The sequence below is a fragment of the Schistocerca piceifrons genome, chromosome 4, assembly GCF_021461385.2.
Source record: "Schistocerca piceifrons isolate TAMUIC-IGC-003096 chromosome 4, iqSchPice1.1, whole genome shotgun sequence".
In the NCBI taxonomy this organism is placed as follows: domain Eukaryota; kingdom Metazoa; phylum Arthropoda; class Insecta; order Orthoptera; family Acrididae; genus Schistocerca; species Schistocerca piceifrons.
Genome location: NC_060141.1, coordinates 355,011,452 through 355,032,757, shown reverse-complemented (window position 1 = coordinate 355,032,757; position 21,306 = coordinate 355,011,452). Strand labels below are relative to the sequence as shown.

The window sequence follows — 21,306 nt, the reverse complement described above, 5'->3', positions numbered from 1 at the left end:
ACCAAGTTTCCTGCAGAGCAATGCAGAGAAAAGGATGAAGGCTGATAAGTTGTCGGAGCTCAGCTAGATGGTGGAAGAAACCACCGCAGTTCCACTGGAGGATGTTATTGGCCATGTCTGAGAGAGGCGTGACGGGACTTTGAAGGCAGATTACGCCGCTGGGTCACCTGCTGCCTCCAATAGAGCACCGGTGCTAGCGCTATCCATGGCGTCTGAGGGACCAGCGAGATCGAGGTCCTCAGCAGACGCCAGAATCTCCACCTCGTCCTCAGACGCAGAGCTTGTAGGAAGCGGTGGGACGGGTGCCACCGCAATGTCGGTATTCTTGGGGACTTTCTTCTGCTTCTGTTTCAGTTTCTCGCATTGTGCCTTCGGTGGTTCAGGCTTGGAGGGCTTCACAGGGTCAGTCTCAGGGACGGACGACAACCGTGAGGCCCTAAGACCAGGGACTGGTGGTTGTTTGAGCCACTTGCGGGTGTCTGCTGTGCCGCTGGTCGGAAATTGCGAAGGGAGGTCCCCAAGGGACCTCTTCCTTGCGAGAGGAGCCGAAGAAGTCTTATGCTTCTCCGGCTGGGAAGGGGGAACTGATGTCCCCGAATGTTGGGGGGGTGTTGCTCCTGAAGTAGATGGAGCAGGAGCAACAGGTTGTGAAGGGCCCCCCACAAGCAAGGGGGCTGGTGGATTCTGACCGATCTGAGAGCCGATTCGGAATGATGGGAGAACCGTCGTGACAGCAGCGGCGTAAGTGGACGTCATTGCCACAGGATGGAGCCGCTCATATTTCCGCCTAGCCTCGGGGTATGTCAGGCGGTCCAGGGTCTTATATTCCATTATCTTCCTTTGTTTCTGGAATATCCTACAGTCCGGCGAGCAGGGGGAATGCTGTTCTCCGCAATTAACACAGATAGGAGGTGGGGCACATGGGAGTATTGGGATGCGAAGGACGTCAACAATCCCGACACGTGATGCTGGAAGTACAGCGAGATGACATGTGCCCGAACTTCCAGCACTTAAAACACCGCATCGGAGGAGGGATATATGGCTTCACATCACAACAGTAAACCATCAGCCTAACCTTTTCGGGTAAGACATCACCCTCGAAGGCCAAAATGAAGGCACCGGTGGCTACCTGATTATCCCTCGGACCCCGATGGACGCACCGGACGAAGTGAACACCTCGTCGTTCGAGGTTGGCGCGTAATTCATCGTCGGACTGCAGAAGAAGATCCCTGTGGAATGTAATACCCTGGACCATGTTGAGACTCTTATGCGGCGTGATGCTAACTGAAACATCCCCCAACTTGTCACAATTGAGCAACATCCGTGACTGGGCAGAGGATGCCGTTTTGATGAGCACAGAACCAGAGCGCATCTTGGACAAGCCTTTCACCTCCCCGAACTTGTCCTCTAAATGCTTCACAAAAAACTGGGGCTTGGTCGACATAAACGAGTCCCCATCAACCCGCATACATACGAGGTATCGGGGGGAATATTCCCCACTGCTGTCTTAAGCCAGGCGTTCCTCCCATGGAGTGGGCAGGGAGGGAAACAATCTCTGATCAAATTTCTTCCCGTTGAGGGTAGACCTCGATCGCTTAGAGGCTGCTGGTGGACGCCCACCAGCGAGAGACGATGTACCACGCTTCATTGCGGGTCATCCACCCTGATGCCACCCACTCCGACCAGGGGCTCTCCCCACTGGCGCCACCCAGCCGCAGCAAAGACCACCTGGCAGGATGGCCTTTGCTGGGAGTCCCGATGCCCCAGAGGGATACGCATCTACTCCTCGGCATACGTGGGGAGGTAGCAGCTCAGGCATCAGCAGTGCGATCCCTGTGTAGTCAGGAGGCTACCACCAAGAGGGTACATGACGACCCCACCACAACGGACTAGCTACCGTGCTGGATGTCGGGTGTCGAAATATCCATGTACATCATGAGGGCAAAGATCGAAGAGCACATTGGAGGGAATGTGTGCCACCCAGAACACACTGCAGTGGATGTGGCCGGAAGCTCGGTGTAAGTCCATGAAAAATCAGGTGTGCCAGATCTTAGGGCAAGATGGATTTAAGATGCACCATGTAAGGTGTCCTTCCCCAAATGGTACGCACTAACGGAAAAATTTAGAAATGGAGTGGTCAAACCCCTTAAGGGACCATCACATTAAAGACCGAAACAGTTGAGACTCCTTTTAGTCGCCTCTTACGACAGCATTGCACAAAGATCTTGCTAGTGTAGACGATGGCTCATGGAGGAAGAAAGTAGACAACGTTGGTAAGCTTAGCACAGACTATAGATAGAATTATAAATGAGGATGTCTGTTGATGAAAATGATGGTTTTGGCACCAATTTCAATGATAGTGATTAGAACTTGATGGAATTGGACCACTGACACTGTAAGTTGGTGCATGTCAACATACAAAGAATTAACACTTTCATTCTGTATCATAGTAAGCACTCATTTCTTTATTTCATTCTATGAATGTTGATAGTGTGTTTTTGTTTACATTACTATATGAAGTTTTTATACACAGCTATTGTGGTAACAAGTCGGAACAATTTCTCTTAGACACTGTCATTAACTTTGGTTGTTATTTATTAATGTCGCAGTTTCATATATCAGCATACACTTTTTCTCTGTAGTTGTTTTCTTGATTGCCAGAAACATGTTCTTTGTTATACTTACGTATACATTATTATGCAACTGCTTATATACGTGGCAATTGTAACCTACATTTGCAGAACATCCTGCGGTTCCAACTATAGCGACCTCGCAATTGCAGTAAAGCCAACTACACATGAGCTTCAAGTTAGAGTGACATGTTTCATCGGACTGGCAGTAGGGTGTAAACTACTTCGCCACCTTATTCATTAAAACTGTGTGTGTGTGTGTGTGTGTGTGTGTGTGTGTGTGTGTGTGTGTGTGTGTGGTCAATCAAATGAATGCTTAACTGATCTATCCGCTAGCATTCCCCCCCCCCCCCCCCCCCGCGTCACACACACACACACACACACACACACACACACACACGTCACATTGCCGACAATAGTAATCATTTTGTGCTCTGTTACAATCACTTGTTTCAACTTGTGACACAAAATTCCTAAATGAAAACATGAGACAGATAAATATAACATAAATAAAAGGTTAGAGGAAGGTGAATCTGCATCTAAGTAATCTAATGAGTATAAGATTGGTAACACAAAAATTACAAATATAAAAAGCAAAAGAGGAGCATCACAAATTTTATATATAAGTTTAATTTTACTAATGGATCGACAAGTCGTAAAACTATGAAGCTTATCATGAACATGGACCTAGATGATGCTGTTTCGAAGTGTTTTACACAAAAAAGATCACAAAGAGAATATATCTTCGTTCCCAATTGAAAAAAAAAAAAAAATGTTAAATGGCAATACAATCTAACAAAACTCTTGGAAGACTATCAAATTTTAAAGTAAGCACAGGCTGATTAAAATGCTTTAGATCAAGCCACATCATCTGTAAACTCCAAATTCAATGTCTGAGACCGGTATGGACTGAAGCTGTGACTCACTTACCAAGAGAAAGTCTGATGTACAAGTTGAGCAAACAATATTTCATACACAAACTATGAATACTGTACAGCCAAGTACACTGGAGAAAAGACAGTCACTATGCAATGAAACCTTTATGCCTCTTCATTCCCAATTACATTTTTAATCCATTCTTGTACACCCATTTTGACTACTACTTTCTGCCAAAACTACGTGACAGCCATATTTTGCTCTAAAAGTTCAGCATTTAAAGCCAAAATTTATCAGAACAAGTTCACTTGCCTTGAAAATGAGTTCTGTAGGAATGCCATGGATAATGAGTTCATACAATTTCTCTCGAATTATCCCAATCTGTCTAGGTGTTTGCTCTGCAACCATGAGGTCTGACACACCTTGTAAAAACACCAACCAGTCTGGCAACTGCACTGGCGAATCTGCTGTTGGAGTATTCCTGTGTAAGAAAAAAAAAATTATTCAGTGTTTCATTCATACATTTAGTTCCCTAAATCTCATCATTACAAAGAGCCCTCTGGAATGTGGAACAAAGTAAGTTACACTTTAGAAGGCAAAAACAGCTACTGCAGTAAAGCAACTAACATAAAATTGTAGCTAGTGCTAATCTACTGAGAACTGAAATTTATAGGAACACACACACACACACACACACACACACACACACACACACACAGGGTGAGTTTGACACGTGCAGAAAATTGTCTGCAGCAAGTAACATAATTAGCACACAAAAATACCCCTAACAATTTTTTTTTCTCCAATAATTATGTCAAAGCTTTTTTAGTTAGAGGAACGACCTTTGGAAACTGTGCTGGAACAGGTAGCTGTGAGCAGATGTCAGAAAAAGGCACAACAAAATTATTTAGTTATATGTTGTTCTTTCTTACTCAAGTCGGAGTAACTTTACAAGCATTTGTTAGAGTGAAAAATTGTACATAACTTCTAAGTCCTTTTCAGCATTACATGAATGTAGTTTCATTTTTTGTACGTGCCAAAATGTCTCTCTCTCTCTCTCTCTCTCTCTCTCTCTCTCTCTCTCTCTGTGTGTGTGTGTGTGTGTGTGTGTGTGTGTGTGTGTGTGTGTGTGTGTGTGCCTCTTACACTATCCTACTGCTGTTTTTCTTTACTAAACATTTATCTAACTTACGGCTTTCAATACTTGGAAAGTTGAAAACATGTTTAATAATTATTTCAATGATTTATAAAAGGAGTGGCTTTTAAGGTACTCTCTTGTCTGCGTATTTCCAATTTCCTGCCCGAATCCATTATCCGCCTGTTGTAGATTTTAGAACCTGAACACAATATTCCATCCTGAACCCTAGATACAGAAGCAGGGTCAATTAGGAAATGACTTTTACTTCTAATATTGTGGTTGTGGATTTTACAGTTTATCCTAAATTCACTTTTATTGTTAACCACAAATATCATTTGAGCGCAGTCAGCCACAACATGCCAGACTGTATGCATGCTGTCCAGCATGTATCAGCTTTGTCAGGTTCATTTTGGCTATGCTCAGTCCTTCTCAGAATTACTCGGTATGAGGTGACTGCAATGTAATGCTGTTTCCTCCAGTCATTCATGTGGCCTTTTTTTTTTTTTGTTGGCACAACTTTATTCTGTTTGTGAAGGCAGTGCTGTTTATCCCTAGCTATTTGCTCACGGTATAAAGACAGTTTGAACGTCCAATGGTTATTGCAATGGGATGTACACTAAAAAAAGAGGCAGTCCAGTGGCCTACAAAATGAGTGGGAATCACAACTTTTTTTCCAAGATAAGAATGACAATTCTCAATGTTTATTATGCAGCTGTATTATCATCTGGCACAAAAATTAGCTACAAAACAACTTTACAACACCTTTGTATGCCAGCTTTGTAGAGGATGGTGGTTGAAACGTCAGGTGGTCAATTTCAAGTACACAGCAGTACACCTTCAGCCATAAATTTTGAACTCTTTATTAATGTAATAGGAAAGATTTAAAAAAATCTGCTCACCAAGCAGCAGAAGAAGAACACACATAAAAAAGTTTTACTTATGCAAGCTTTCGGAGCCAAGGGCTCCTTCTTCCGGCAGTAGGGTTGAAGGGGAAGAAATAGGGGTGAAGGAAAAGGACTGGAGAGATTTAGGAAAAAGGGCACAGTTTGGAAAGTCACCCATAACCCATTGTTAGTGGAGACTTAGCGGACAGGAAGAGAAGGCATCAGTCTTTCCTTCTTATCCCATACAGTAAGTCTGCCCCGTCTCAGGATTCTGGATGACTTTTCCAAACTCTGCCCTTTTTCCTAAATCTCTCCAGTCCTTTTCCTTTACCACTTTCTTCCCCTTCAACCCTTCTGCCGCAAGAAGGAGCCACTGAGTCTTAAGGCTTGCATAGTGTGGGGAAGCAAGCTGGTATCTTTTTATTTCCTCTCTTGTTTTGCTATCTGCCTCCTTGGAATTCATTTTTTCACTTTTGACTAATTATCATTGTCATATGTGAGTATAATCTGCATTTTCATAAAAGAGAAAGGTTGGCCCTCAGTTTTAAAGAATACAGCACCAGATCTAGTTTTGTGCTTAGTTTTCTGTATGTAATTGATTTTCTAATTTATTTCAACTATTTCTAGTTAATATCTTTTGTTATAGGATGAAATCAGTAATTGTTTTGTAACTTAAATTCTATTGTTGACTCATAAACAAATATAAATTTTTTACTAATTATAAACATTTCGAGGATCAACTAATAGTATTCTTGAAGGATCTATTTGGCTCTATTTGAAAACATGTTAGCAAAGCCAGCCCTTAATTAATTCCAAAGTAATTACTAGTTTTGTCAAAAGTATTGTTTGCATAACTACAAGGTGTACAACTTTGCTTCCACCGTTTTTTCCCTAATATTTGAGGCTTTAATGAAACAAACTGGTTACACATGTATCATTCAAAGTATTTTCCATCGCTGGCCACTACTTTCTCCCATCTTTCGGGCAGTGTACGATTCTCGCGCCGAAAAAATTGCTCATCTTTTGAAGCGATCCACGAATCGATCCAATTTGTGACTTCTTCATGAGATCGGAAGTGTTGGTCAGCCAGGCCATGCACCACTGATCTAAACAGGTGACAGTCAGAGGGAGCAATGTCTGCAGAATACGGCGGGTGGAGTAGGACTTCCCATTTTAAAGCTTCCAAGTACGTTTTGACCTCTTTTGCAACGTGGGGTTGGGTGTTGTTGTGCTGCAAAATCACTTTATCGTGCCTCTCGCTGTATTGTGGCCTTTTGTCTTTTAATGCTCTGCTCAAACGCATTGTATTCAATAATGGGCACCTGTGATTGTTTCACTTGGTTTTAACACCTTACAGTACACGACTCCAAGCTAGTCCCACCAAATGCAGAGCATGATCTTGGAGCCAGGAATATTCGGTTTGACCATTGATATGGAAGCATGGCCGGGATATCCCCATGATTTTTGCCTTTAGGTTTATCATAATGAACCCATTTTTCGTCCCCGGTCACAATGCAATGCAGAAATCCCTTCCGTTTTTGCCGCTGAAGCAACTGTCAAAAACACACAAATGCAATACAATGTCTCTTGTTTTCAGCTCACACGGTACCCAAGTTCCTTCTTTCTGAATCATGCCCATAGCCTTGAGACGTTTTGAAATGGCTCTCACTAATTGTGCCAATTCATCTTGAAGCACTTGCCCGCAAAAGGCAAAGGTCCCGAGTTCGAGTCTCGGTCCGGCACACAGTTTTAAACTGCCAGGAAGTTTCATATCAGTGTACGCTGCACAGTGAAAACCTCATTCTGGAATTCAGCTTGAGTTTGACACTAGTCTTCACTCAGCACTGTCTGCAATTCTGCATCTTCAAATACATTCTCTCTTCCACCACTGTGCCAGTCTACAACATTAAAATCACCTTTCTTGAAGCATTGAAACACTCACAACATATTCTTTCACTAATAACGTCCTTACCATACGTACTTGAGAGCATTTGATGGGACTCAGCCGCTGTTTTCTTCATACCGAAACAAAACAGTAACACCTCCTGCAAATGATGGGAATTAGGCTCATAAACGGACATTTTCAATCAAGAACAACTTTACGATGCAGACACAAACTGACTAATGTTTGAATGAGGTTATGTTGACCGAGGTCCTGACATCTGTGATCTGTTTCTTTCGACGGCTACTTACCATTGTTGCAACCTATTGGAAAAAGGCGGAAGCAAAGTTGTACACCTTGTATATCTGTTAATTTCATCATATAAACAAATAATTCAGTCTAACCCTTGTAGTAGAAGAAACTGTTAAAAGAAACGAATTTTTCGATGTACTCAGTTAAGTTTTAATTGTAATTTATGTAACTCAAACATCAAACAATGTGTAGTTTCAGTACCTATTATTGTGGTGATATATATAAGCGCTCGATTTTTGGTTCTGAGTCAGCCAGTCCACAGCAGAGTTTCAGACAAGGAACCCCTATTGGTTAGATCAACAAAATTGCATAAACTTAACAGTGAAATAAGTATAACACAAATAGGCTGTGTGTTGAAACAATATCCTGGTTAAAAACACAATTTCTCCCGCATGAAATTACGTATAATGCGGGTGAAAATACATCCGTGTTAAGCAACAGTATACTGTCCCTTGGAGCTGTAAAACCTATCAGTTCTTTGAATCTTGAAGGTCTTATACCGGCGGAGGATGTTCCAGCACTTTAGGAAACGAAATCCAGGAAAAACAATGCATTTGGAAATATGTTTGATGCGAGACAATATGCACACCGTTTATTTTTGTATTGTGGAAATATATACACAAATTCCACAAATTACAGCACAGTATATTCCGTAGCTCTAAAATAGAGATTGTGTTGAGCGATGTGCTTTTGTCAGCCAGTCATAGCTCATGTCACGTGGTCTCACTAGCGAATGACGGCAGTTATTCAGAGCACGAGGCCTACGAGAAAGACAGGCCGTGGCGCATACGTTACGAAAGTAGGCCAAGCTCGCTCAACTCAGCAAAGTGCGTTTCTACACCAGTTGACCCGTAACTAGATGTGTATGTACGAACGAGAATTGCATTGTCTATTTGAATGCACTATTATGGAATCTTACCATTGTTAGTCCTACAATGATAGGAAATCCGTAGGCCTACTAACAGGCTCTAATTTGGCAATTAAAATCATGCCAAAATGATTATCAGTTGCGTAAGGCACCACATCTATGAAAGGAGAACTGTTACGGAGAAGAGACTAAATGCTATAAACGAGCGGTTATACCATTTCTATCGAGACTTTATTTTAAATTTTGTTGTACAAATAGTAATCAGTAAGACTTCATAATAACGGATTCCAGTACAAGATGCAATTCTCGTTAGTATGCACACACCCAGTTGCGAGTATGCACGTACCCAGTTGCGAGTTAACAGATTTAGAAACGCATTTTGCCCGCTGCGTTAAGGGAACGAACGAGCTCAGGCCGTTCTTCATGATGTACGCGCCGCAGCCTGTCTTTCTCGTCAGCCTCGTTCAGAGCATAAAACATGTTATGTAATCAACCACTAGCAGCATCACTGTTAAGTAGCGTGACCATATGAAGACCAAAGGTTAATGGGTTAAAGAAATGTAAGTACACTATATCTTCACGAAAAGCTGAACTTTCACATACAATATTGGGCATTAACAATGTTTGCTGTTTTTTTCTCAGAGGGCATGGTTAGGCAGGAACCTAAGAATGCTTCGGAAACTGAACTGCTGTATTTAATGTATTTCGTAAAAGTACTTTCGTACTACGCAAACATGCAGTTCAAATGGCGATGCAAATCAATGATCTTTCCAAAATGCATTGTTTTTTGCTGGATTTCATTTCCTAAAGTCCTCGGAAGTATAAAACCCCTAACCTTTCCATAAGCCGTTTTCCAATAACACAATTAATTTAGTTTTTATTTCTTGATCATGGCTGCAGTGATTTAGGAGAACCTTTACAAAGTGAAGTTTATACTTAGCTGTAGTCAGTGCCATGTTTTCTCCAAGAGTTATGCAACAACTTTTACGCTGTTTTTATTTGAAACTCCGAATATATTGTAAAACATTTAAACACCCACTGACGTAAGGCTGCGAGCACTCACAGCAAGGTCTGGGGATCTTTGCGAGCATTCTGCGTTCTGCCTGACTGGGACTGGAGTGGCAATGAAGGATGGGACAGAATAGGAGAGCAGTCACCACGGCGTCAGCTGGTCAATGCAAAGCAATCCAGTGACTGGATGAAGTGGGAAGAGAGATCGCTGCGAGCTGAGATGGCGAGGTGAGGTGACCGAGCCAGCATCGATCACCCGAAAGACGAGCCATCGCTTTCAGCAGCTAACATCGTTATATTCCTGCTCAAAATCCCAATACCGTGAAACGCCATAATAATACAGCCGTTGTTACTGAGATTAAATACAAATAAAACAATTGGTGTTTCACATCCAATGCCAAAAAATATAACTTGGTATATGTAAAGAGAAAAAAAAAAACGTCGAGACAGTATTATAGGAAAATACTAGCTGGCAGGGAAGTGGTAAACAATAACATTACGTAAGTTAGTCAGTAATTAAAGGAGGAAAATCTGGAGGAAGAGTCTTAAAATACTTGTTTATTGAACCGAGTACCATGTTCTTCAGATGATCAGATTACGGTGTAGTTAGCACGTTTCGGGTTGTTTTTGTGCTCTATCTTTGCAACAAACATTCGCAGATACAGAAGCAGTTACTAGAGCGCACTCCGCAACGTCTACGTTCTCCAGCCATCGGATCACGCAAAACTTCAAGGGCAACCTTTCCAATTCCGTGGTCCAAATATACAGAGCTACTCTGGCATGGAAATCCTTAAATACGTTTTACAAGGCATGTACAAACTGAATTATCATCCAGAGTGTTTCCTTTACTGCGGACTTGATTAGCAGAAAAATATGGAGAGGGGGCTTGCAAGTACGTCAAAGAACAGCAAGAAAACAAAGCGTGAAGACAACAATAACAGCTGAAGAGCATTTATTACGTTTCAAGGTACGAAGGGATACATAAAAAGCGACATTATCAGTATACTGGATGTCAAGTGAAACCATATTTTAAAATTAAGTGGGTAAATCATTCCTCTACAAGTAAATCAACATGTACACTGGTACAGAATCTAGGCTTTAAATTAAAATCAGTATACGTACAACAGAAGGTGTACCAAGCCCTAAAGCACTTCGGAAATTTTACATACAGCAAAGTGCCTCAGTTGTAAAGTAACTGGGAGCCAAGTCATTCGTAACCGGCAGACTTCATAACTTAGAAATCGTGGATGGCAGACGAGAGCAAGGAACCAATAGCAGCCGATAGAGAGACAGACAGACAGACAGACAGACAGACAGAGAGAGAGAGAGAGAGAGAGAAGAACTTTGATCGATGAGTGTGGTGGCCTTAATATCTTTCGTCTTTATAATTGAGGTGCTGTACTGTAAATGTAAAATTAGCTAGAAACTTGCAACAGATTACTGGAGTAAGACTGGCTGATAAGCCTTGTCATTCATAGTTTCTTCAAGGGTCAATAAGCGCAACGCTACTAATAATATCATAATTAGCGCCGATTGTTGCTTGGCAGAGACAGTGTTTTTAAACGTGCCTCGCTAGCTTTTCAGACCACACAGTCTGTCAGTTGTCAGTGTGTTCGGCTCATCTGTTGAATGCAGTTCTGCACACGTGCGGGACAAAGTTTTATAAACTGACAAGGTAGGTAACACTCACTGTGTCATATTTCATTATGCATAATACTGAGGCGCAGCCTTATTTCATCCATCGTTCCTCTTTCTCCAATAAAGGTTGCCCACCAACAATCACTACGACTGCGCTATGTCGATTGGTTTTCAAGATAGCTGGCTTTCAGATCCAGCATTCAAGGACTGGTTGGTGAAAGTACCCACAGACCTTTATAGTGCTAAATGTGGATTATGTCCAGGGACCCTCATTAACATCCGTACCATGGGAAGATCGGCTCTTACAAGTCACATGACAAAATCCAAGAAGCATGTCGCGAAAGCAGCTGCCATGATAAGCACAGCAAGTTTGTATGTCTACACCCAGCCGGAAGCGACCACTTCAACCCAGCAGACAGATTCTACTTCCACTACCACACCTGCGGATTCAGCTGGGTCAACAACAGTGGCATTGGCCGCTGGAGTTGTTGCGCCTCCACGGAAGGATGTCACTGCAATGTCAAAACCCAGGGGTAAACTGAGAGGAATTGATCGGATGACAATATAGGACGAAGTAACAAAGGCTGATGATGAAGAAATTGATAAAATGTATGATGAGATAAAAGAAATTATTCAGGTAGTGAAGGGAGATTAAAATTAAATAGTCATGGGTGAGTGGAATTCAATAGTAGGAAAACGGAGAGAAGGAAATGTAGTAGGTGAATACGGATTGGGGGTAAGAAATGAAAGAGGAAGCCGCCTGGTAGAATTCTGCACAGAGCATAACCTAACCATAGCTAACACTTGGTTCACGAATCATAAAAGAAGGTTGTATACATGGAAGAATCCTGGAGAAACTAGAAGGTATCAGATAGATTATATAATGGTGAGACTGAGATTTACGAGTCAGGTTTTAAATTGTAAGACATTTCCAGGGGCAGATGTGGACTCTGACCACAATCTACTGGTTATGAACTGTAGATTAAAACTGAAGAAACTGCAAAAAGGTGGGAATTTAAGGAGATGGAACCTGGACAAACAGACTAAACCAGAGGTTGTACAGAGTTTCAGGGAGAGCATAAGGGAACAATTGACAGGAATGGGGGAAAGAAATACAGTAGAAGAAGAATGGGTAGCTTTGAGGGGTGAAGTATTGAAGGCAGCAGAGGATCAAGTAGGTAAAAGGATGAGGGCTAGTAGAAATCCTTGGTTAACAGAAGAAATATTGAATTTAATTGATGAAAGGAGAAAAAAAACAAAAATGCAGTAAATGAAGCAGGCAAAAAGGAATACAAACGTCTCAAAAATGAGATCGACAGGAAGTGCAAAATGGCTAAGCAGGCATGGCTAGAGGACAAATGTAAGGATGTAGAGGCGTATCTCACTAGGGGTAAGATAGATACTGCCGACAGGAAAATTAAAGAGACCTTTGGATAAAAGAGAACCACTTGAATGAATATCAAGAGCTCAGATGGAAACCCAGTTCTAAGCAAAGAAGGGAAAGCAGAAAGGTGGAAGGAGTATATAGAGGGTCTATACGAGGGCGATGTACTTGAGGACAAGATTATGGAAATGGAAGAGGATGTAGATGAAGATGAAATGGGAGATATAATACTGCGTGAAAAGTTTGACAGAGCACTGAAACACCTGAGTCGAAATAAGGCCCCGGGAGTAGACAACATTCTGGGAGTAGACAACATTCCATTAGAACTACTGACAGCCTTGGGAGAGCCAGTCCTGACAAAACTCTACCATCCGGTGAGCAAGATGTATGAGACACGTGAAATACCCTCACACTTTAAGAAGAATATAATAATTCCAATTCCAAAGAAAGTAGGTGTTGACAGATGTGAAAATTACTGGACTATCAGTTTAATAAGTCACACCTGCAAAATACTAACATGAATTCTTTACAGATGAATGGAAAAACTGGCAGAAGCCGACCTCGAGGAATGTCAGTTTGGATCTGTAGAAATATTGTAAGACATGAGGCAATACTAACCCTATGACTTATCTTAGAAGAAAGATTAAGGAAAGGCAAACCTACATTTCTAGCATTTGTAGACTTAGAGAAAGCCTTTGACAATGTTGATTGGAATACTCTCTTTCAAATTCTGAAGGTGGCAGGGGTAAAATACAGGGAGCGAAAGGCTATTTACAATTTGTACAGAAATTACAATTTGTACAGAAAACAGATAGCAGTTATAAGAGTCGAGGGGCATGAAAGGGAAGCAGTGGTTGGGAAGGGAGTGATACAGGTTTGTAGCCTCTCTCCGATGTTATTCAATCTGTATATTGAGCAAGCAGTAAAGGAAACAAAAGAAAAATTCGGAGTACGAATTAAAATCCATGGAGAAGAAATAAAAACTTTGAGGTTCGCCGATGACATTGTAACTCTGTCAGAGACAGCAAAGGACCTGCAGGAGCAGCTGATCAGAATGGACAGTGTCTTGAAAGGAGTATATAAGATGAACATCAACAAAAGCAAAACGAGGATAATGGAATGTAGTCGAATTAAGTCGGGTGATGTTGAGGGAATTAGATTAGGAAATGAGACACTTAAAGTAGTAAAGGAGTTTTGCTATTTAGGGAGCAAAATAACTGATGATGGTCGAAGTAGAGAGGATATAAAATGTAGACTGGCAATTGCAAGGAAAGCGTTTCTGAAGAAGAGAAATTTGTTAACATTGAGTATTGATTTAAGTGTCAGGAAGTCGTTTCTGAAAGTATTTGTATGGACTGTAGCCATGTATGGAAGTGAAACATGGACGATAAATAGTTCGGACAAGAAGAGAATAGATGCTTTCGAAATGTGATGCTACAGAAGAATGCTGAAGATTAGATGGGTACATCACATAACTAATAAGGAGGTACTGAAGAGAATTGGTGTGAAATGGAGTTTGTGGCACAACATGACTAAAAGAAGGGATAGGTTGGTAGCGCATATTCTGAGGCATCAAGGGATCACCAATTTCGTATTGGAGGGCAGCGTGGAGGGTAAAACTCGTAGAGGGAGACCAAGAGATGAATACACTAAGCAGATTCAGAAGGATGTAGGTTGCAGCAGGTACTGGGAGATGAAGGAGCTTGCACAGGATAGAGTAGCATGGAGAGATGTATCAAACCGGTCTCAGGACTGAAGACCACAACAACAACAACAACAACAAACAACAAAGGCGGAAATATTGTGGTGTTTGGAGTGCATCATTTCACACAAGTCACTGTGTAGGTCTGCGAACGACGTGTTATATTTCCCCGCAATGTTCCCTGACAGTGAAGTGGCCAAGAGAATGCGTTTACAAAAGCACAAAATCGGTTATATCGTGCAATATGGACTAGCTCCCTTCTTGAGTCTGAAATTAAAGCTGACCTCATAAACGCATCACGGATTGTTGTTTGTTTTGACAAATCCTCGAACAAGATGTGCAAAAGAATCCAGATGGACATTTTAGTGCGTTATTGGGACATTTAAAAAAAAAAATCTGGTGTGCACGCATCGGCTTTTCTAGGCAGTTCGACAGCAGCTGAGCTACTTGAGTCCTTCAAGAAAAAAATTCCCGGCGAAGCAATGAAAAAACTTTTATAAGTATCGAAGGACGGCCCTAACGTCAAACTCGCGCTCTTAAGGGAATTTAAAAAATTTCTGAAAGAAATTGAAGGGGTAGACACCGTTTTATTGGAAATTGGAACGTGTGGGCTTCACGTTGTTCACGGCGCCTTCAAGTCCGCAATCAGGAAACAGTGGATGATAATTCAGTTCTTACCTGCCTTGAACAATCTTTTTAAGGATGTCCCTGCCAGAAGAGCTCTGTATATTTTGACAACGGAATCGGAACTGTTTCCCTTGAAGTTTTGTGCGATCCGATGGCTGGAGAATGTGGGCATTGCTGAGCGTACTCTAGTAATGCTTCTGTTTCTGCGAATATTTGTTGCAAAGCTGGAAGAAAAAAACAAACCAAAATGTACTAGCTACAGGGTAGTGGAGGATCACCTTAAGGACAAGCTACTTGGTCCGAAAACTGCCTTTTTCAAAACTCATGCTGGAGACTTGATACCTTTCCTAAAGGATTTCCAATCCAATTGGCCGCTAGCACCATTCCTCCATTCTGCTTTGAAAGAGATAATGGAGACAACGATGACACGATTTGTCCAGCCGATGAAGATCTTGCCGTCAGTTAATTTGGACAAAGAATCCAATCTTTTGGGTGTGAACCACGTCAAGATTGGGTTCACCATCAAGAATGAGTTCAGGAAGTGCAGGTCTCTCACAGCCCTTGAAATCGCTAAGTTCCGGAACGAATGCAGAAGAAGAATGATCAAGCTCGTATCAAAGTTGATGGAGAAATCTCCCCTACACTTTAAGTTGACAAAAGCTGTAAGCTGCCTTTATCCCGCAATAGTGTGCAGGGAGGCTGGTCTCAAATGATTTCATTCCTTTCTACAGGTTTTGGTGGAGAGCAATTGGATGGATGGTGGATGTGCCGATAAAGCAGAAGTGCAATACGATTGTAAAGAAGAACTGCAAAACAAAATTCGAAACATTCAACAACAAGGAGCTACGGCTGGATGAGTTCTGGATGAAATGTCTCAAGAACCAGAATGCAATGTGCCACGAGCAGCAGAAGGCAATGGAAGTCACGCTCACTTTGTTGCACAGTCGAGCAGGTGTGGAGTGAGGATTCTTGATGAACAAAGAGTGCCTCTTCGAGAATATGAGGGATCAATCTGTAGTGAGCAGAAGACTGGTGTACGACACAGTCAAGACACACGGCGGAGTCCAAGGAGTGCCTATAACAAAGTCCCTTAAACACTCTTGTAAGAAACTCACGAGATCGATATGCTGAAGACTTCAAAAATCAAAATGACGAGTCATTCAGGAAAAAGCATCATCTGAGTAAAAGGAAGGTTGTTGACGCAGAAATAAGACAGCTTAAAGAGAAGAAGACAAAACTTGAGGGGACCATTCAAAACACTCAGATAGAGCTATTACAGAACGAATCAATGCTCTCGCACACAGCTCCAAGTGAGTTATTCTCCAAAGTAAATTCCTAAATTACAGTATTTGTTGTTAAACATCGTACTTCCTTCTAAATTATTTGTTGTATTGTCTAATAATAATTAAAATGTTTCTTTAATAAAATGTTTTCAAAACAAATGAATATGGTAGTGTTATTTATTTTAAACTGCTAACTCCCATAGATGTTTAAATATACATTGCAAACAATAATTTTCATGATTCAAAAATGTTTGAAAAATAAACCTAATTTAAGAAATTAAGTATTAAAATAAAGACCAGAGGTAAAATTTAGCAACACGAAAATCCGAAAGAAAAGACTGTAAAAATGCACAAAATATTTTACGGAAGAAAATCTCTTATTATTCTAAAACGAAAGAAAGTAATTAAAGGTCTTTAACAATGACTAAACCGCAAGCTTTTGTATTCAAGTAAAAACAATAATAAAATGAGAAAAATTGAGGAATGGAAGAGGTAAAAGACGTACTTGTCCTTACTTAAAGAAAATTTTAGAGTGGGGAGTATAGTAGCTGTGCTTGACACAGGTTTTCGCTCTAAAACTGGACTGATTTCGTACGAGAGCAAGGTACGGATGTCCCGCTACCTATCAATTGACTGGTGCTACCTTCTGTTGTCCATTTATAGGATTAGTTAGAAAGAAGCAATAGCGAACGTTAGAGCTGTTCGGAGACAAAAAGACAATTCACTGGCAAAAAAAGTAGAAAAGAAGCGAACTGGTATTTCTCTGCATGCCAGAACACTTCGTCTTTTCTATACTATAGAAAAGTCAAAGTGTTCTGGCATGAAAAGACTTGTGACATTGCTCAGTAACACATTATGCACTTTTTTTGAAGGTCAATTACACATTTTGCCATCAATTGCATAATTTGTTATCTATGAAAGAACAACACTAAATACGAAAACTAACTTGAAGCTCAGTCTTTTTTTTAGCGTGTGTTACATGTTAAGTCATATCAAACACAAATGTGCCAGTAAAATTTTAAATAGTGGCATAAATGACTTATCTTCACCACTATTCAATATTTTCCAGTGATCTGTTAGAAATGTAAACAATTGTGACGTCACGCGCATCGAATGCAGATTAGTTGTTACAGACATACTGCATAACCTTCGACCTAAAGCCTTTGACACTTTTTGGTGTTGGCAAACTGGTCTCTGCAGTGTGTAAATTACCCATTTTCTATGCAACTGAACTTTATTTTGGTGTTATTCTCCGATTTATGTTTTACTGCTGCAATATTATTCAACAGTTGTGGGCTAAAGATCTTTGTCAGCGTGTCAGATCTTACACATCAAACCTACAAATATTTACCTGGAAACTAAAACAATGAAAAATCCCAGAATTCTGAAAAATTCCCAGGTTTTTCCCGGATGAAAAAATTCCCATGTCTTTCCCGGATCTCCCAGATGTCCCGGGCCGTATACACCCTGACTGAAGGGTGTGCTCCAAAGTACTTGTGCCTACACCTAGTATTGTACTCGGTATCATACCTGCCACATATCGCTGCCTATTGGTGCTTTACACAGCAGGGAAACCTCCAACCTCCATATTCTGTGATGAAGCATACATGTCCTAATAGCTTGTTAACTGCTCGCCTTTTCACTGTCATTCAACCAGTTTCCACAGTTGCTCACGACAGTACCACACCAACAGCCAACCAACTCCACCATTTCCGGTGCTCATTCCCATGCACTAGGATATAACAATCAGCTAGTTGTCGAAGTCACTTATGTCTGAGGATTTCCCCATTTTCTGCCCGTGTCATCAATATAACGATTCCTTAGTCACCTTTGCTTCACCTATACACTTTCCTTACTGTGTCACATGCCAGTGACTCACCAGGTGGCATTCAATCTCTCAGTATGCAGTGCTCATAAAATTTTGGGGACTCATTAATGTATGACTCCATCAATACACGAGTAGTGCCTCTAAATCTATAACATTTTCGTTTACCTAGAAGAATTTTATGATCTACAGAGTTGAAGACCTATCCAAGAACACATAAAAATACAACAGGTTAACTTTTTATATTGTTTTACCAGGGGTCTTATATTGCTTTCTCTGTAGATAAGACCAACACCGTTGTTGAAAGGTTACTGCCAGAAACGTTCTGTTATAAGCCACCTTCCCTAACACAGGAAGGAGGGAGATTGGTCTGTAATTAGAAGTCACTTGCTTAACCTCATTTATGTGAATGGATGTTCCTAGTGCATATTTCAATCTTTCAAGAAGTAAACTTTGACTTAACCCATTACAAAGGTAACTCGATCGGAGGTGGGAGTGGGGGAGGGGAGGGGGTGGGCTGGGGTGAGGGACAGGGGAAGATCTATAAAACAATACGAGACACAATGAATACGTGTGTACTGATAATGTCCTAGTGACTTTTTGCAATGGGACACAGTGATATGGATACAATATACAGGATGGTCCATTGATAGTGACCAGGCCACATATCTCATTAAATAAGCATCAAACAAAAAAATTACAAAGAACGAAACCCATCTAGCTTGAAGGGGGAAACCAGATGGCGCTATGGTTGGCCTGCTAGATGGCACTGCCATAGGTCAAACAGATATCAACTGCATTTTTTAAAATATGAACTCCCATTTTTGATTACATATTCGTGTAGTACGTAAATAAATATGAATGTTTTAGTTGGAAAACCTTTTTTGCTTTGTGATAGCTGGCACTATAATAGTCACAAACGTATAAATACGTGGTATCACATAACATTCTGCCAGTGCAGACGGTATTTGCTTCGTGATGCATTACCTGTGTTAAAATGGACCGTTTACCAATTGTGGAAAAGGTCGATATCGTGTTGTTGTATGGCTATTGTGATCAAAATGCAAAACGGGCGTGTGCTATGTATGCTGCGCGGTATCCTGGATGACATCATCCAAGTGTCCGGACCGTTTGCCAGATAGTTACATTACTTAAGAAAACAGGAAGTGTTCAGCCACGTGTGAAATGTCACCATGACCTGCAACAAATGATGATGCCCAAGTTGGTGTTTTAGCTGCTGTCATGGCTAATGCGCACATCAGTAGCAGACAAATTGCGCGAGAATCGGGAATCTCAAAAACATCAGTGTTGAGAATGCTACATCAACATCGATTGCACCTGTACCATATTTCTATGCACCAGGAATTGCATGGCGATGACTTTGAACATCGTGTACAGTTCTGTCACTGGGCACAAGAGAAATTACGGGACGCTGACAGATTTTTTGCATGCATTCTATTTAGTGACGAAGAGTCATTCACCAACAGCAGTAACGTAAACCAGCATAATATGCACTACTGGGCAACGGAAAATCCACGATGGCTGCGACAAGTGGAACATCAGCGACCTTGGCGAGTTAATGTATGGTGCGGCATTATGGGAGGAAGGATAATTGGCTCCCATTTTATCGATGGCAATCTGAATGGTGCAATGTATGCTGATTTCCTACGTAATGTTCTACCGATGTCGCTACAAGATGTTTCAATGCGTGACCGAATGGCGATGTACTTCCAACATGATGGATGTCCAGCACATAGCTCGCATGCGGTTGAAGTGGTATTGAATAGCATATTTCATGACAGGTGGATTGGTCATCGAAGCACCATACCATGGCACACACGTTCACCAGATCTGACATCCCTGGATTTCTTTCTGTGGGGAAGGTTGAAGGATATTTGCTATCGTGATCCACCAACAACGCCTGACAACATGTGTCAGCGCAGCGCATTGTCAATGCATGTGCGAACATTATGGAAGGCGAACTACTCGCTGTTGAGAGGAATGTAGTTACACGTAATGCCAAATGCATTGAGGTTGGCGGACATCATTTTGAGTATTTACTGCATTAATGTGGTATTTACAGGTAATCACGCTGTAACAGCATGCATTCTCAGAAATGATAAGTTCACAAAGGTACATGTATCACACGGGAACAACCAAAATAAAATGTTCAAATGTACCTATGTTCTGTACTTTAATTTAAAAAAACCTACATGCTACCAACTGTTCATCTAAAATTGAGAGCCATACGTTTGTGACTATTACAGCGCCATCTATCACAAAGCGAAAAAAGTGGTCCAACTAAAACATTCATATTTCTTTACGTACTACAAGAATATGTAATAAAACATGGGGATTTCTATTTAAAAAAAACACAGCTGATATCCGTTTGACCTATGGCAGTGCCATCTAGCGGGCCAACCATAGCGCCATCTGGTTTCCCCCTTCAAGCTACACAAGTTTCGTTCTTTGTAGTTTTTTCGTTTGACGCTTATTTCGTGAGATATTTGGCCCGGTCACGATCAATCGACCACCCTGTATACCTTACAACTAGCTAGGAGTTGTGCATGTCTCTTTCAGTGTGTAGTGTCCCCCTAGTGATGCTACACTTAACATCAAGATAATGTGTCATGGACCCTCAGAGAGACACAGAAAACACATCTGTTCATATTGTGTGTCAGACTGTCTAATATAGCTTGCTAATCCCCGAGTGGTTGGCCACTTTCATCTATCAGAGGAAACCCAGGACCATATGCACCATAAAAAGGAACACAAATTTTTGAAGGTAAAAAAAATTCCAAGCCATCACAGTAACCCTGGAAAACATGTAGTGGTATACACGCTCACTATACGACATCACTCCAGACAGAAACACTAGTGCCACCACTTCAGTTTATTTCCACAGTACTACCATGTTGCAACATGTCTCTTGCAGGTACCAGAGGAAGAGATGGCAAGAATTACTCTCCACGAAAACTGTAATCCATTCACGAACAGAACACAACACAACCATTTCTGAATCTACTCCCTGAAGGCAGCACACCATGTTTGTCAAGCAACTTGATGCCCTTGCAAAAGGGGAATTCATATGGTAGATCACTCAAACATATAGATCAGCCTCTCAAAGCAAACAACACAGCCTGACTGGAAATGTGTTATCTGCAGGCTACCACAAGGTCTCTAGCCAGGGCAAGTATGATGTGATATGACATTTCAAGCACTTAACAGCAAGAAAGCATGTTGTCA

At 41.3% G+C, this 21,306-nt stretch overlaps 1 protein-coding gene across 3 annotated transcripts in view; it reads right to left on the bottom strand.

Annotated features, from left to right (window-relative positions):
- The window catches only part of LOC124795254 (replication factor C subunit 3), an 89,884-nt gene that overhangs the window by 11,594 nt on the left and 56,984 nt on the right, over window positions 1-21,306 (bottom strand). For all 3 annotated transcript variants that reach the window (XR_007016668.1, XM_047259199.1, XM_047259198.1), the window contains exon 6: window positions 3,819-3,987. Coding sequence is in view for 2 of the 3 variants with exons in the window: in XM_047259199.1 (XP_047115155.1) it covers window positions 3,819-3,987 (169 nt within the window). In the remaining variant the exon portion in view is untranslated. The remainder of the gene's footprint in view (window positions 1-3,818; window positions 3,988-21,306) is intronic.